Source organism: Centruroides sculpturatus, unplaced genomic scaffold (assembly GCF_000671375.1).
Source record: "Centruroides sculpturatus isolate CEXI.00-Female unplaced genomic scaffold, Cexi_2.0 scaffold719, whole genome shotgun sequence".
NCBI lineage: Eukaryota > Metazoa > Arthropoda > Arachnida > Scorpiones > Buthidae > Centruroides > Centruroides sculpturatus.
Window position 1 is genome coordinate 237,121 of NW_019384910.1, and position 15,331 is coordinate 252,451.

A 15,331-nucleotide genomic window follows, 5' to 3' on the forward strand; every position below is an offset into this window, starting at 1 on the left:
AATTCAAACTTCTGTCAGAATATTTTAATATTTCCAATGCAAAACTACAAAGAATTATAGACAACGATGCCATAAATTATATAGTCAGCTTGGTACAAGGTGTTTTAGGCATTATCTATACCAAGACACCTTGCCCGTCCACTCAATCTGTCGCTACCATCCAAGTGGGTGCATGCCAATGCAATTCTGTCCATCCATACAGTGACTATCTGGCCGTCGGGGAAACATTTAAAATTTCATTTTTACATAAACAAATAAAATAATTCATAGTTGCACCCATAATACATCTTATCGAAAACTGGTTATTGGTCCGATGTATCCTGGACAGACAGTCTAGGTAAAATTCCAGAGATTCTTAATCCCGAGGCAAATTCAGGTTCCCGGAGCAATGGGTCGATCCTCCTGTCATCCCGGCAATCTCGCCACCACGTTATTCCAATGTACCGTGGATGAGACAGTAACGTGGTATGCATTTTTATAATGGAATGTCTCCTCTCTATATATGGTCAAAGCTATCAAGTTTTGATGGGGTAAATACCATTGCCCCATATTTCAAAATGAGGTATAACAATTTATTTTCTGAAGTTGTATACTATATAATATACAGCTCATTATGCTTGTCATTTACATTAAATTTTTACATTATAAAAAAACAAATTTGTAATTTTTCTCTATAAACGTAGGATACCTGTCATTTTCCGTAATTAAACTTTGCCCGAACTAGATACCGCATCTTAATCTGATGGACGTCGTACACGATGTATTCGTTGTACAAGAGAGAATACGATCTGTCTTTCGCTTGGACAGGTTTTCCTAACGTCACCTTTACGTCGCCAGGTCTAAAAAAATATATTTCAAAATTAAATTATATTATTTCATAAAAATTGCATTCAAAATAACTTAATTCTTACAGCATAATATCCTCTTCTGGATTAGGCATGGTACGTCCCAGTCCCATAACACTATGTTTACCCTTTGGCAATTTATTTGCATTGTAGTCTGAGTTCTTTAACTTATTCTGCTCTCCGAGGGAGACCTAATATTAAAAAAAAGTTAGTAGAATGAAGTTTATCCTTTGCATTTTGTAAATGTCTTAACAAACAGTTTTAACAAAAGTAAATGATGTAATTAGCACAGAGGTTCCAAACTTATTTTAACTGCAGAAACCATTTGATGCAAAGGATTATTTTTCTAGAAGAGCTCTTGCTGCATCTGCTGACAAAATTGACTCACAGGATAAAAAGAATGCACCTCTAAACAAAATGCTTAAGTGTTCAAATATTTCTACCTCAGGAAACAGTTTCTCCGACGGGAACAAATATTTTAGTAATGGAATACAAAGAATCGAGTACAGGTAGCCCTTGGTTTACGCTGGTTCACAATAACGCCACTGCACAATTTGCCGTTTTGAGGTGTAATTCCGCGATTTTCCCTATGCTAGACTGATTTTCATTTCAGTGTTGACGTATTTACTGAGCCGCAACATTGTACATTCGTTAAAACAAAGATTTTTATTAAATATATTTATTTTTTCTGTTTAATATTATTGGTATGTATACATTTGCATTAAATTAATATTAAAATACTAAATGTTTAGGTACCCACGAGTCAAGATATTAAACTTAATAGTCCAATAAATGGCGTTCGAATCCATAGTGCCAATGAATGTATCCCATATCAGTTCATTCAGGAAAACACCTTACAACGCAATAGCACTTCCGGCGATCACAAATTATCGTTAGTGAGACAAATCTACTTCTCGTTGGCCAGACGATATTTATCTCTCCTTAGCCACCTTGAATTTTCCCGCTCAAACTTATATATGCACTACAGCGACCAATGGTCGACCAATCAGTGTCTTCGCTTGTCTGTAGCTCTACGTCGGGTTAACGTATCCTTTCAACTAAGGAAAATTTGACGAATGAAGTTTGTGAGTTAGACAATGTTGGGAGCGAAGTGCATTATATTCGACCATATTCTGAAATTTTTAATGAAAAAAATCAAAAATGTAAACAATTAAAGATGGATACTTTTTTCGAAAAATGTAAGAAATTCGAAACTAAAATTTTAAAATAAAAACATTTTACTTTATTTTATGATAAAATACATTTTAAAAATTAAAAATTTATATGTATTTTGTATTATATTGTCTTAATAAACAAAATTATTAGCTTTTTTTTCACTTATGTAGAACCTAACCCTATACCTCACTGTAAATACGGGTTCGTTTTACGCCGATTCAATTTGCACCGGCTTTTGTAAGAACGGAACTGCAGCGTAAACCGAGGGCTATCTGTACACAATTTGATTTGCCTGCCATTAAAATAAAAAATTCCATTGAGTCTATTTTAAATTAAACAAGTAAATAAATGAAATACAGGTACTTGTACTTGTAGGAATAGAATTTGGAATGCACAGCAGACAAATGCTGCACTGGGCTATATGTTGTGCATCAACTGTAGAAACTAAAACTTTGTTGAAAGCGTGGAAGTTTTTATTGATTAAAAAATATATCCCACCATAACAACTAAGTAAAGTACAATTACAATAATATAATATATGAAATACAGTAAAACCCCGCTTAACGCGGGGGATGCGTTCCTAGACGACAAAGTGCTAAACGAAACAGCGTTAAAAGAGGTCATTTTAATATAGAGTAAATAGGGATAGAGGAACATGTGACCGAAAATAAACAAATTTTACTTTAATTTTAAGTTATTTTTATATTAATTTGTATAATAATATATGTTAAATAACACATAAACATAGGCACACAAAAAATACAAAGTTTGAGGAAGGTCCTGACTTTTGTAAAATTCTTGATTTTTGTGATAAAGTCTTATAGTTTCATTTGTCGCTTGTTTCTTTCCTTAAGCAAATGTCAGTAACTGAAGATTGCATCCAAAACACCTAGTTTTGCTTTTGCATTCCTTTCAAAATCTGGATCATTTGCTACAATTTGATCAATGATTTCAGTTATTGTTACCAAACTTTTACTAAGGAAATCTGTAACAAGTTCTTTGAGTTCTTTGTTTTCAGTAACTGTTTTCTAGTTCTACATGAATTCCTTGTTCTGCCAGTTCTCGAAGGTCATCGTTGATAAGACTCTCACCAGAAACCTGCTGTAACTCCTCAATGTCCTGCTCGTCTACATCTAATTCTGCTGTATCGATTAAGTTGAGTTTGGTCAACCTAACGATAACAAGATGAGCCTATTGCTCAATAAGATGAGCAATAGGCTCATCTTGTTGAGAATTCTCGGATACCTTCAGCCATAACTTCTTCCGCACTTATCAGCTAATTCTTGCCAAGCCAAGCCGATACTGCCTATGGCATCCATGATGTTATATTTTTTCCAAAACTGCACCAAACAAACATAGATTTTAAAAAAAGTACACCTTTTTGCCACGTTTTTCTGATTGGTTCATGTTTGTAAATAATCGTATTATGTACGAATCAATGATATGCCATGATTTAAATCAGGGTAAATTTTGAGCGTTTTTTAAGGCTTCGAGCAGACCGCATTATATCGAATCAGCATTAAGTGGAGTCTTACTGTACTGTAGGCCATTCTGCATGTTACTTCAAATTTGTCGAATGTTCACTTGATACATCAACTGTCAAATTCTTCAAGTATTTTTTATCAATAGCTGTCCCTATTAATATCTATTGTATCCTAACTCTGAAAACTAGAAAATAATAAACCTTAAGAGTTACAGATGATCTTATCATGTGACTAAATAATTATGGGCCATCCCATATAAAACGCAAACCCGTTTATTAAAGTTCCGGAAAATTTGAATTACTAACAAACATCAACAGACTCTTCAACAGTAGCTGTTACAATAAACTGGCATTTTCAGTGTCATTCAAGGAAGAAAATAGTATACTCACAAGAGAAGCAAGTTTTATTGTCACACATTTTTGTCCAGTACTCAGAGAGTGAAGTTCCTGGAAAGACTTCGGCTAAGAAATGGTGACAAAATTAACAGATTCTATTAATAACAAGGAACACCCAAGAGTGCAAAAATGTTACATCCTATCAAGGATAAATTGACCATCTTGATATGAAAGATACACAAGGGTGGTTTGTAATTTTGGCAATGACAACGAAACTATATGCATTTTATAGTGCAAATTTGTTTCTTTCTCTAGATACCTCCTCCACACGATGACACTTCTCCCCTTGTTTCAGAAACAATATTCTGTCTGCAGAATAGAAGTCTTTTGGTTGATGTCGGAACCTCTTGCTCTGGCATTCCGGGTAAATCTCTGGCCTTCAAAAAGCCTAATGGGTAGTAATTGAAGAGTGATGGAACCCAGACTGTAGGCTGAGTGATGCAGAATTTTCCAACTAAGTACTTTGATTGCCATTCTCCGACATTATGCAGGCGTGGCATCATTTCCGAAACAATAAGAGAAGAGTTAGTGTATGGAATGTAAACCAAAGGCACTTATTCACAATACATACTTGCCATTTGGGTCACCTTCCCAAAAACATTACTTCTAACTGCTTTCAAGTTTCTATAAACTATTAGCAAGTAAATAAAATAAGATTATATTATGAGGTATTAATATAAAATATCTCTTGTCTTTGTTGCTATTTCGGCAATTACCGAGAATCCCAATTAACCAAGTTAACATGTATCTGGTGTGAACTGTGCTCCAAGCACTCCATAAACAAAGATGGGAGAATGAAAACAGTTTGTTTCTTGGACAGACAAACACATGGTACTCAAAAAGGCATTAGAAGTTTTAACTGTAACACAGTTGTAACTAAGATAAATTATATAATAAAACACTTCCGCACAGCAAGCAGGAGTTGCGGGTTCGAGTTCCTCTCTGGACCGATTCTTTTCTTCCAGAATTTTCTAAAATTATTTAATTAAATTATACTTATTAAATTTAATACAAGATGGTGCCTAATTCCTCCCTCTACATCAAATTAATTAGTAATTAAAATTATAATCACCAAAAAATAGCCCTTATATGGTTACTGGTGTGGCTTTAGAAATTGATGTATTTGTTCAAATGGTATCAAGCCATCAAATTAATTACATACAAATTAATTTTTACTTACTTCACACAACAGCAGCAGACCTTCGTCTCTGGCATGGCAGTAATTTGCACTCTTGCTACACATGTCTGCAAAATAAACACCCTTGCCAAACATGTAACCGGTCACCGGAGCTTCCGGAGGAGCGATTCTCAAACCCTGTTTTAGTATGCCCGGCCAATTGGAAAGTCTGGAACCGTGCCACAGGAGCATCTTATTCCCGTAATCACGAAAATTTTTATCTTCTCCACTTTTACTGCATTTAAAGACATCCGTCACCGACAGAGAATAGCTCCTGTGTGTTTCGCCGTGTGTATTTTGAACATACAGCTCTACCATCTGAAAACAAAGATAGTGGTATAAATTTGTATTTTCATATAAATTAAAATATTTTTTATATTCATTTTTAAATATAATTAGAGTTTAGGTAATTAATTATCGTGTTAATAAGCTAACAATTTCAAGGTTTGGTTCAGTTTATTGGAATACATCAATGCAATACGTGAATGACCTGCTAGGGGAGATTATTTTTCACAGAAAGGAGATCCATTTTTTTGTAAAAGAGATTTTTTTTTCATAAAAAGTCCCCTGGAACCAATAGGAACTAACAGCCAACCATCAACATTCAACAGTTTTAGCCACTTGACCACCGATGAGCCATTAACATTTTTAAGAAAAAAACAAGTTTGGCATATTACAAATCACTGTTATAAATACTGAGATAATTTGTTAATCAAGCTGGTTTATAACACAAAACATTTACAATTTTACTGTAATTTTTAACAATTACTTTTAAACACTTACCTCAAATTCTTTATCGGAGTGTTCCAACGGTTCTAATCCACAGTTTAGCATTTTGTAATGATAATCAATCGGATTTAATTTAATTACTTCCTCATTCATCATATTAAGTGCAATTTCAATTCCTTCTAATGTCTAAATATAAAAGAAATAGGTTAAAAAATATTGAAATACAATACTTACATAAAAATCTTATATTAGTTTCAATAATTCTTTCAAAACTAAAGTACATCTCCAGCTATCGGCAATTAACTGTATTTTATTGCACAAAGTAACTGAAATGCCAAGATGTGGAAATCTGACAAAAATACAGAAAAATTCTGCTAATTTGGACGACCATGCGGCATGTTCTAATTTATACAATTTAAAAAGTATCAAACTGAATTTTTACCCACACAAGCCATGTTTTCAATACAGCTTATGGATGCTGGAATTGTCAAAACATTCAAGACAGGTTATACAGAAGTTGGTTAAAGGTAAACTCGAAGCTATCGAGAGAAATCTTCTGACATTGTCCTCTAAAGCAACTGAAGTTAGTGCAAGGATTTCGACATTTCCAGTGATATAATTAATTGCCGACGGTTGGTGAGAAGTAAGCGACAAAAAATGATTCCAAGTTGTTTTACTAAATGTGGAAATCCCAGGTAAGATCTACACAGAAAAATGAACATGCCAAATTACGAAGATTTTTTACTTATAGACAATTTCCACAATAAAAATGGAAATCGAGACAATGATTATGGGGGGGGGAAATGCAATAGAATAATCAGATATTTCAGAAAACAAAAAAATGTATGACGATATGCTTAAGGAAGTGACGGAGCGGGATGCAAGGAAACACTGCTGAATTTAAGGTAGGAAGGAAAAGAAAATAGTCCTTTATCTGCTTTAAGCTTACAAGCCAATTTTTTTCACTGGCATTCAGTAAAAGAAATGTCAGAGTATAATAACGATTTAAAAAAAAAGTAAATATTCTGTTTTTATCAAATGTGTCCCGACACACTTCACAAGTGCATTTCATTGGTCGTGTTTGGAGCCCTACCAGTGAGACATGTGTGTGCTTATTGCCAATACTTTTTTATTTTCTGATTTCATTGCTTTGAGGACTGAAAAGACTGCAAGACACAGAAAAAATGTCTATCATTATCAATAGTGCAGAATCTGTGTAATATTTTGCCACTCCGAAATGAGCCTGGTTCTAGATTTTTTAGATAAGAAATTGAGCATCCACCAAAAATTATTATTTAAACGAAACAATAATTCAGTTTAAATAATTTTATTTGTATCAGAAAATTATTAAGGAATATATTTATCGGTAAAAGAAAGGAAAGTAAATAACCTAAACTAGCATCATTACTCTTGAATTTATATATTCTTAGTAAAATAATGGACTGAAATGACAAATTAACTTTCTAAATGCAAGTTTGGTCAAAATCACCTTAATTTGTTACGTACGAAATTGACTGAAGGAAAAGTTGTTAGACCGACTTTGTCGTACAAATTCCTCTCATAGCCCGATGGATAAAAACAATTTGGTCTTCATACGCGAAGAAAGAAATTTTCAGAGCTTAAAGAATTAAAGCAAAACAACACGCCAAGGAAAGGTGTCTTCCAAAAATTTTCAATGGAAAACCAACTGCTACTTATATGTTAGACACGAAGGAAACCTGGAAAACTCTGAGAGGCCGGCCTGTCGGTTTGGTGCGAACCCACGACTGACTACCAGTGGTTTCATCCTCTCTCTCTGACAATCTAACCGATGATGCTATTTGTGTTATTAAATGTTACATCATAATAATTTTAATTACTTACTTCTATAAGTTCTAATTCCTCTTTTAATTGAATAATTGTTTTAATGAGAGGTGGTCTCTTCATACTGTATATTAAAATAAATTTAAAATGTCTTTTGTAAGAATATATAATAGATTATGAAAGAAGAACGAATAATTAAAACTAATTTACCCAAAGTCGTGAGGTATTTTTGTATAAAAGTCATTACAGGCTTCGACGAGTTCAGAACCGTCAACGATGTTGTTGTTAATGCAGCTTTCGATCCTTTTCAGTGCAAGAAAACCGGAACTTATTTGTTCTTTTGTTAATTTTCCTGTAATAAGTACAGCATTCTTGAATTAGTGTTAATTAGTTGATATCTTAATAAGCTAAACTGTCAATTATGCAGTCAACTAATTGTTTAATTAATCAGATTAACAAAGCATATTGGAATATTTAGCAATATAAATCTGTTTACGAGAATATGAATAGACTTAATTATTTAATACAGGCACAAGGTGTTGGTTCGAGACAATTCATCTTCTATATAGTTAGAAACGAATTATAAGATCAAAGAAATTTTAAATATTTTACACACGTGAAATAATTTTAAAGCTACGATTACGAATATGATAATACCTCGGTTAATGAGGGAGCTGCATTATAAAATACCTTACTGGAATTAGGAATACCATTGAAATTACGTAGATATGTTCCTCTGCTTAGAGAGAAACATTTCTCAAAATATATAACCCTGTTTATATGTTTCTCAGTTGTACATTTTTTGCAATTTTAAGTTAAATAAACAGGCAGCCAGAACATTCCTGGAACTGCGGTGCAGCAGTGTAATGGTAAGCCACACGGAAACACTTACCTAATCACCTTCAAGTAGGACCTTCAGCACATGCACGCACAGTTGCCCCACCAATCCCACCATTGCTGGAAGGCTTTCTTCAGAATATTTGGGAATTTGGCTGCCACATTCAATTTGATGTCCTCCACAGTTATGATTTTGTTACAAAGAGCTTCATTTCTACAGGATTTGTTAACAGAGGAATGACTGTAGTTTGTTTTCAATTTAAGAATACCAATTATTTTATTTTCTAATTCTTTAAGAGAAATTGTGTTTGGAAAGCAAGATAATGTAAAAAATAACTTTATAATATAAATTCGATACGAAAGAATACTGTATACCACTTATTTATATGGTAAAATCATAGCTACGCTGTTATACCTTGGATTTTACAGACCTCGATGTAACAAGTTTAAGAAACAATGGGCTTAATTTGTTTATTTTCAAATGGAAGTACTGTATTTGAAAATATCAGATCATGGAATATCTGCTAAGCAGTGCGATGTTTATTTCCTTTGTATTAATCGCAACACGAGCTCTCTATCTCTTATCATATCTCACGATAAAAGTTTATTATCTAACTGACTACAAAATCTTTCAACATAATAGACAATTGGCATTATTGGACTGTTGTGTTTTGATATTCTATATTATTTTCTGTCATTAAGACATTTAAAAATATATTTTTAAACAATACTTTACCAAGAGGATTCTTCTTAGCATCGTAGTTCATCTTCTTAACAACTTCTTCCATTGCTTTCAGATCAAAAATCAGCTTCATTAAATCCTAAAAAGAAAGTAATACCATTATTGCTATTACTGTTATTGAAAGTTTGAAACTTTATATTATATTGCATAATGTTTAATCATTCTCATCCTAATAATTTATTTTCGTTGCTAGATGAAAAAGTGCAAAATGTAGTGATTACAGTGAACAAAATACAAAAGATTAATAACTAATATGTTTTTTCCCAGCATCAAAGTGTCTAGATTATAAGCAATTAATACTAAAAGAATCAAACATTTTTTTTTAAAACAAAGCAGACACGAAAGCAAGCAATGAAAGATTTTGAAATTTGGATTCATAGAGGAAGTTTAATTTTGGAATATCTTTCAAGAAGTTCAAAGTTTCTATTAGAGAAAGTAGGAGAAAACGTAACTTGGAATGTCGTAAAGAGACTTTACTTTGACTTGATAGAGTCACTTTACCGTAGATAGATCCATAGGGTTATTTGTAGGGCAGGTGTATAGGGTATGTTCTAGGTACCAAAAGCTTGAGTTTCCAAGTTCAGAGCACCCACGGTCAAATATTCATTCTAAACAGGCTTAGTGAATGCCGACTAAATATGACAAAAGTCATAATTAATTGTGACTAAGGACTGTTTTGCATCTGTAACAGAAGACAATTTGATATAATTTCATGTTCTGAATGCGAAATTGTTCCTTTCATGACCCTCTTCAAAGATAATCACTTCAAAATCGGTATCTGATGTGACGTCAACTGTTTTTCAATCATGAGCATATCTATTGTAAATAAACTTTCCAAGCTCGAAAAATTTTAACTCGTCCACCCTCTTGTCGGCCTTGTCATGAAGACCTAGACGATGATGTATGGTTTGGTTGATGCTTGAATGGCTTCCAACCAAATGCTTTCAATATACAGTTTAGTAAAATCATTATAAAAAGTTTTAATTCACATAAATTTGAGCTTTTGCTATTCTGAATAAAATTTTACATACAAAACATTCGTTTCAATGAACCTTGATATTTGACGAACGTAAAATCAAACAATAAAAGGAAAAGAGCTCTATGAAGAGTCCCATAAACTTTGACCTATTGTCCTGGAAATTTTGCCAGCACTCACCGATAATGAGAGATATTTAAGTTTAAAATTTAAGCATTCTAGACTCAGTAGTTTTTTCTCTAGGAGCATCTACAGTGCCCAATGCAGAAAAAAAGGAGGAGAAAATACAGTTATTTTAACAATTTTTGCACTTTTTAATTGTTTACATTTTGGCAACCCTTTCATAGAAAACTCCGAAATTTTGCACAATACCCAAGAAAACATTTATCTTTTAAACGCAACATTCAGAATTACTACAGACATTTGGGGTTACGGAATCGATCCATGAAAGTTGGCACATCTGATTCATGTTCTTGTTTACAAAAATTAAAGAAAGTTGCTCATGGACAGTTGATAGGACACACATTTGATTTTGTTAATTCGATTGAACAAAACAATTTATAACCACACTATTAAAAAACATCGCAGGTTGCTCAAAGAAACACGCTTTTGCGCTATTAACAAAAATTAGTGGCACTTAACACCCATAAAGGATTATAGCATCTGTGAGAATACTGATTCCAAATCCAATCTCACGTCCATAACGATCCATTTTTTGTCATGCCTTCTTTTTAACAAAGTACGTAAAACTGTTCCGCATCCAATTATAAGTGCATTGCTAGCATCATCTATGTTTGTTCTCTACAAATCGGGTAACTTGTCTCCTTGTGTGCTCAAACATCACTGAATGTCAACAGGTTTTTGTTGCACAGAGATGTTGCCCGGGCAAGAAATCGTTCAGTGTGTCGTGGGGCTTTAGCCATCGAAACGTCACATGCATTTTACTATCTATTTGTGTAAAATAATTTCCATTTTAAGAAATGCTACAAAACGTTTTAAGATAAATAGAAACTATATTAATACATAATTTGTTTAAATACCTGCAACTCTTTCTTTAATTCCGATTCGGATACGTCGTTGATCTTCTTACTCTCCTTCGATACTTCGGATTTTGAATCTGAATTCTACAGAAAGTTATTAAATTAATAAAGTAAATTATAGAATTTATTAATGATATACACGATAAATATTTTGTTTGTTCTTTATACATTTCAATAAGGTTTGAGAAAATAAAATGAAACTTTTTGGGACCATCGTCCAGGAGGAGATCAATAACTACATTTGTTTGAGTTTTAGACTTGCCACACGCAATAGACCCCCTTTCTATCCGATCAGTGCATCAGTCAGATTTCTTAGAAAGGGGGCCCAATAGACCTATTAGAATGCCATCATCCCGCTATACAGGAATGATGGCATTCAAACAGAAAAACTGCTTGATAAAAAGTTATGAACAAGTGCAAAACATGTTTTTAGATTTGACTATGAATGGGGCATTTTGAGTTAACATTAGAAAAAATATGGATGTCTCGAATTATCCCCTCACGCAGGTGGAAGTCAGTAACAATTTTTCTTTGAAAAACATCTAGCTATATTTTATTGCACCCAGAATACAATATCAAATATTTTCCTGGCAATGCCACACAAAATTAGCATAATGCACATATGTCATTCCAACAAAACAAATGCGACTTAATTTCGTAAGTTTAACTTTCGGTTATCGACAGAGATTACAAATCGTTATATAATTTTAAAATAAAAAAGTTTTCTGATAAATATCTTGTGTATAAATCGGAAATATTAAAATTCAAATCAGTTACCGTTTTGTTATAATCCATTTGAAGCAAGTCGTATTTTCCAGAATATTTGACAAAATCATTCCGATTCTCCCATTCATTCTTTGTCTTTGAACGAAATCTATAAAATAAAGTTTGTAAATACCAATTTAAATGTATTTTTCATCTGAAACGAAAAACAATCTATTTTTCCGAATAGTATATTTATATAGGACGATGGTGATTTACTTGCAAGAAGTACAGTACATTTGGCAATACACCATGTACTAGTCACGTTCCTTATTTCCCTGTTAATTCTAAAATTTACATTTAATATAAGATTTTACAGAAAGTACATCTGAAGAGGACCAAATGTAATGTGAATAACGGATAAAATAGTGTTTCAAAATACCTTTCGGATCTTTGTGATTGGCGGAAAATGGGAAACAGTGCCATTGTATTCCTTGCAAATTTGTATAAGGACATTACAAGTTACCATCATCCATACAGAATCAATCAATAATTATCCTCAAGGATTCTGATCTTCATCTTCAGGTTGTTGCTTCGAGAAATACAGCCTGAAGATGAAGAATCCTCGAAGACGTGTGCCAATAATCATTAACCAATTTCCAAAATACAAGTTTAATATTTTTACTTTTTAAATATCAAACATCATTCATTTTAATAACGCTTGATTGATATCAAAGATAAATTTAAGATGCAAGCAAAATCATCTATTAATGAAAATTTTACAGTAAATTTTAGTCACGGTATCAAATAAATTAATAAACAGTATTGTAAGTGTAAATTCTATTATCTATGCTTATGATTATCTGAGCACATTCCTCCCCATCGCTTCACCAGTTAATGGGAATATCTACCGTAAAATACAATATAACAACTTACTTTTCTTCGAAACACGCTTTAGCTCCGTCTAGATCCGACTTAAAAGACTGAAGGGACGACTGCCCCTTTTTGCCGACTCTTCCCCAGCGAAACCACGCAAAATACTCTTCGTTCGAATTGTGTTTGAGTAACTGAAGCAAATAGTACTTGTTGTTGTTATTCTGCACGTTGGTCTGATTCAACATGGCATTGAAGACTTCGCCATCTTCACAATAAACGTGCACATTTTCCAGCGAGCATTCTTCGTCCACGGGAATCGTTACATTCTCGAATTTACCAACCTTCGAAGTTCCCTCTTCTTTCGCATTCAAATTACTAGATTCCTCGCACTTTAATCTGTAATGAATATTTTAAAATTTGGTAATAAACAATAACAGTAATTTAATAATTGATTAAGCCATAAGAATTGATTTAATTTGGACAATTTGGCAAAGCCTAGAAAGGAAATGACTGCCATCCCAGAATACTGTATGTAAATGTACAGTACAGTAAACCCAAAAATAAACGGGCGATTTTTTGAGTTTTTTTGATATCTTACTATTAAAAAAAAGTATAAATAAATAATCAGTAATATAATGTTCTTTACAAACTTTAAAACTAGTTAAGATTAAGTAAAAATATTCCTTGACAGGATGGACAGAGATGGCATCCCTGTAGAAGGAATGTCGTCGGGAATGTAACATGTAATATGGAGGATCTATTATGGATTCTCAACTGCTATTCTACAAGCAAACCTCAAGTGTTCCACAAAAAAGTTTTGAAGCTTTTATTGCAAATTTATTCCAACGTATTACTTTTATTCATAAACAATTCCATGTTTCTATCTTATTTGATACAATTTATTACTTTAATCATTTTAAAATGTTCCAGTGATACTGTATTAACACCAGAAAGGCTCTCACCAGACACTGCAAGTTGATGTACACCACGACTAGTTTTTTTACCTGTTTAACCAACCTAGGCTAGCAGTGAACAAGGAATCCCCATTGGATAGCTTGCTATTTTAAAAGTAGACCTGATATTGAAACACCATGGTCCTACCGATCAACGAACCACAAGAATAATGCATCGAGCGATTTATATTTTGCCTTCTTCATCGTTCTTTTGAGTTTTCAGACTGTTTTTTGAAATCCTTTTGTAACAAAAGTCTTCAATTTCTTTACGATTTTCCATCCAATCTGACATCGTACAAGTTCTACTCCAAAATCTGTGGCAATGGTCTTCGCAAATTTGCCTTTATCGATTCTACCGAGTGCTTCTAATTTCTTCTCCGCGATGACAACCACTTTCTTTTAGATGTAATTTGCAAGGTGTTTACTTCACAAAAGATTAAAGGTGACTGAAACGTGGCAAAAGGATGGCGACCGTGAGTGTCGAGCAAATAACTTGCGAGGTTACAAACGATAAACTAATTAACACATTGACTGTCGTGAGAAGAATGGCACTTTTATTCAATATATTATCAAGGGCTGATGAAATAGTGGCCGAAAACGTTAGAATATTGAATTTCTTTGCTGGAAATTTTGCATTGAGGTGTAATTTCGTAATATTACACTTTATATATTTTTTAAAAAACATCCTATATGATCAGTAAGTATTTCAGGAAACCTTCAAGACATATGATGTGTTGTGTTCAAACAAAAGGCAAGAGTTTATATTACTGTATCAAAGCCATTTTCTTCATATAGGAAAGGGACCCGAACCATCAAAGCAATCATCATTTGGCAAACTTTGCTGAGAAACAGTTTTTGGTAAGGCATCACAAGTGGATATCCAGATTTAATTATGCATTAAGTTCTAGTCTGAAATTTAACAAAGTCATTTGCTCTTTCAATAGAATGCCATAGGAAACAATCTCTTTTATAACTGAAGTCAAGATGTCACGACAGCTAAATCAACGAAGTAAAAATGTCTCATAATGTCCATATTTTTTTTTTATTTGAGACAAATTCTAAGTAATAATATCAATAAGTCAAGCTTACCTACTCCACCCATACTTTTATTGTAATGTATAATGGGTAAAAGGACATTCAATTTTAGCTTTTGACCTGAAAAACCACTTTTCCAGGAGGTACTTTCCAATCATAAGCCAACTAAAACATAGTAACCATTGAGCTGTCATGTCATCTGACTAGGCACGTTCTTCTGTTTCTTGTTGAGCAACTATCCATTGTATCTCTTAGTATTTTTAGAAACAAACTGTTGGGAGATAGAAGTAACTTATCAACTCTGTCTGACTGTTCCTGTATAATAAACTCCACGATACAACAGATGGTCCACTAATCAGGGCAAGGTGAAATATTTATCACAGAATAACCTATAATCAAAACAAGGTTCCAAGCAATTTTCAACCAAGTTTATTGTGACAGCCCCAGACTGTCCTATACAAGAAATATTTATCAGGAAGGTTTGTTGATTTTCTTTACTATAAAATGAAGCTGTAAGACATTTCCCAGAGGAAAAATCTTTTAATTCCCTAAGGATTGGGT

At 33.0% G+C, this 15,331-nt stretch overlaps 1 protein-coding gene across 5 annotated transcripts in view; it reads right to left on the bottom strand.

The window, feature by feature from the left end:
• Positions 1–15,331, bottom strand: part of LOC111631638 (poly [ADP-ribose] polymerase 2-like) — an 87,704-nt gene that overhangs the window by 9,348 nt on the left and 63,025 nt on the right. For 3 of the 5 annotated variants that reach the window (XM_023375938.1, XM_023375934.1, XM_023375937.1), the window contains exons 8-17: positions 12,843–13,178; positions 11,982–12,078; positions 11,205–11,288; positions 9,183–9,267; positions 7,820–7,961; positions 7,670–7,733; positions 5,861–5,992; positions 5,081–5,395; positions 912–1,036; positions 15–839 (exon numbers count right to left, since the gene is read on the bottom strand). In XM_023375938.1, the coding sequence (XP_023231706.1) occupies positions 692–839; positions 912–1,036; positions 5,081–5,395; positions 5,861–5,992; positions 7,670–7,733; positions 7,820–7,961; positions 9,183–9,267; positions 11,205–11,288; positions 11,982–12,078; positions 12,843–13,178 (1,528 nt within the window). In that variant the 3' untranslated portion in view covers positions 15–691. Of the gene's footprint in view, positions 1–14; positions 840–911; positions 1,037–5,080; positions 5,396–5,860; positions 5,993–7,669; positions 7,734–7,819; positions 7,962–9,182; positions 9,268–11,204; positions 11,289–11,981; positions 12,079–12,842; positions 13,179–15,331 lie in introns of those variants that run through there. The other 2 variants (XM_023375935.1, XM_023375936.1) reach the window with 1 other exon arrangement.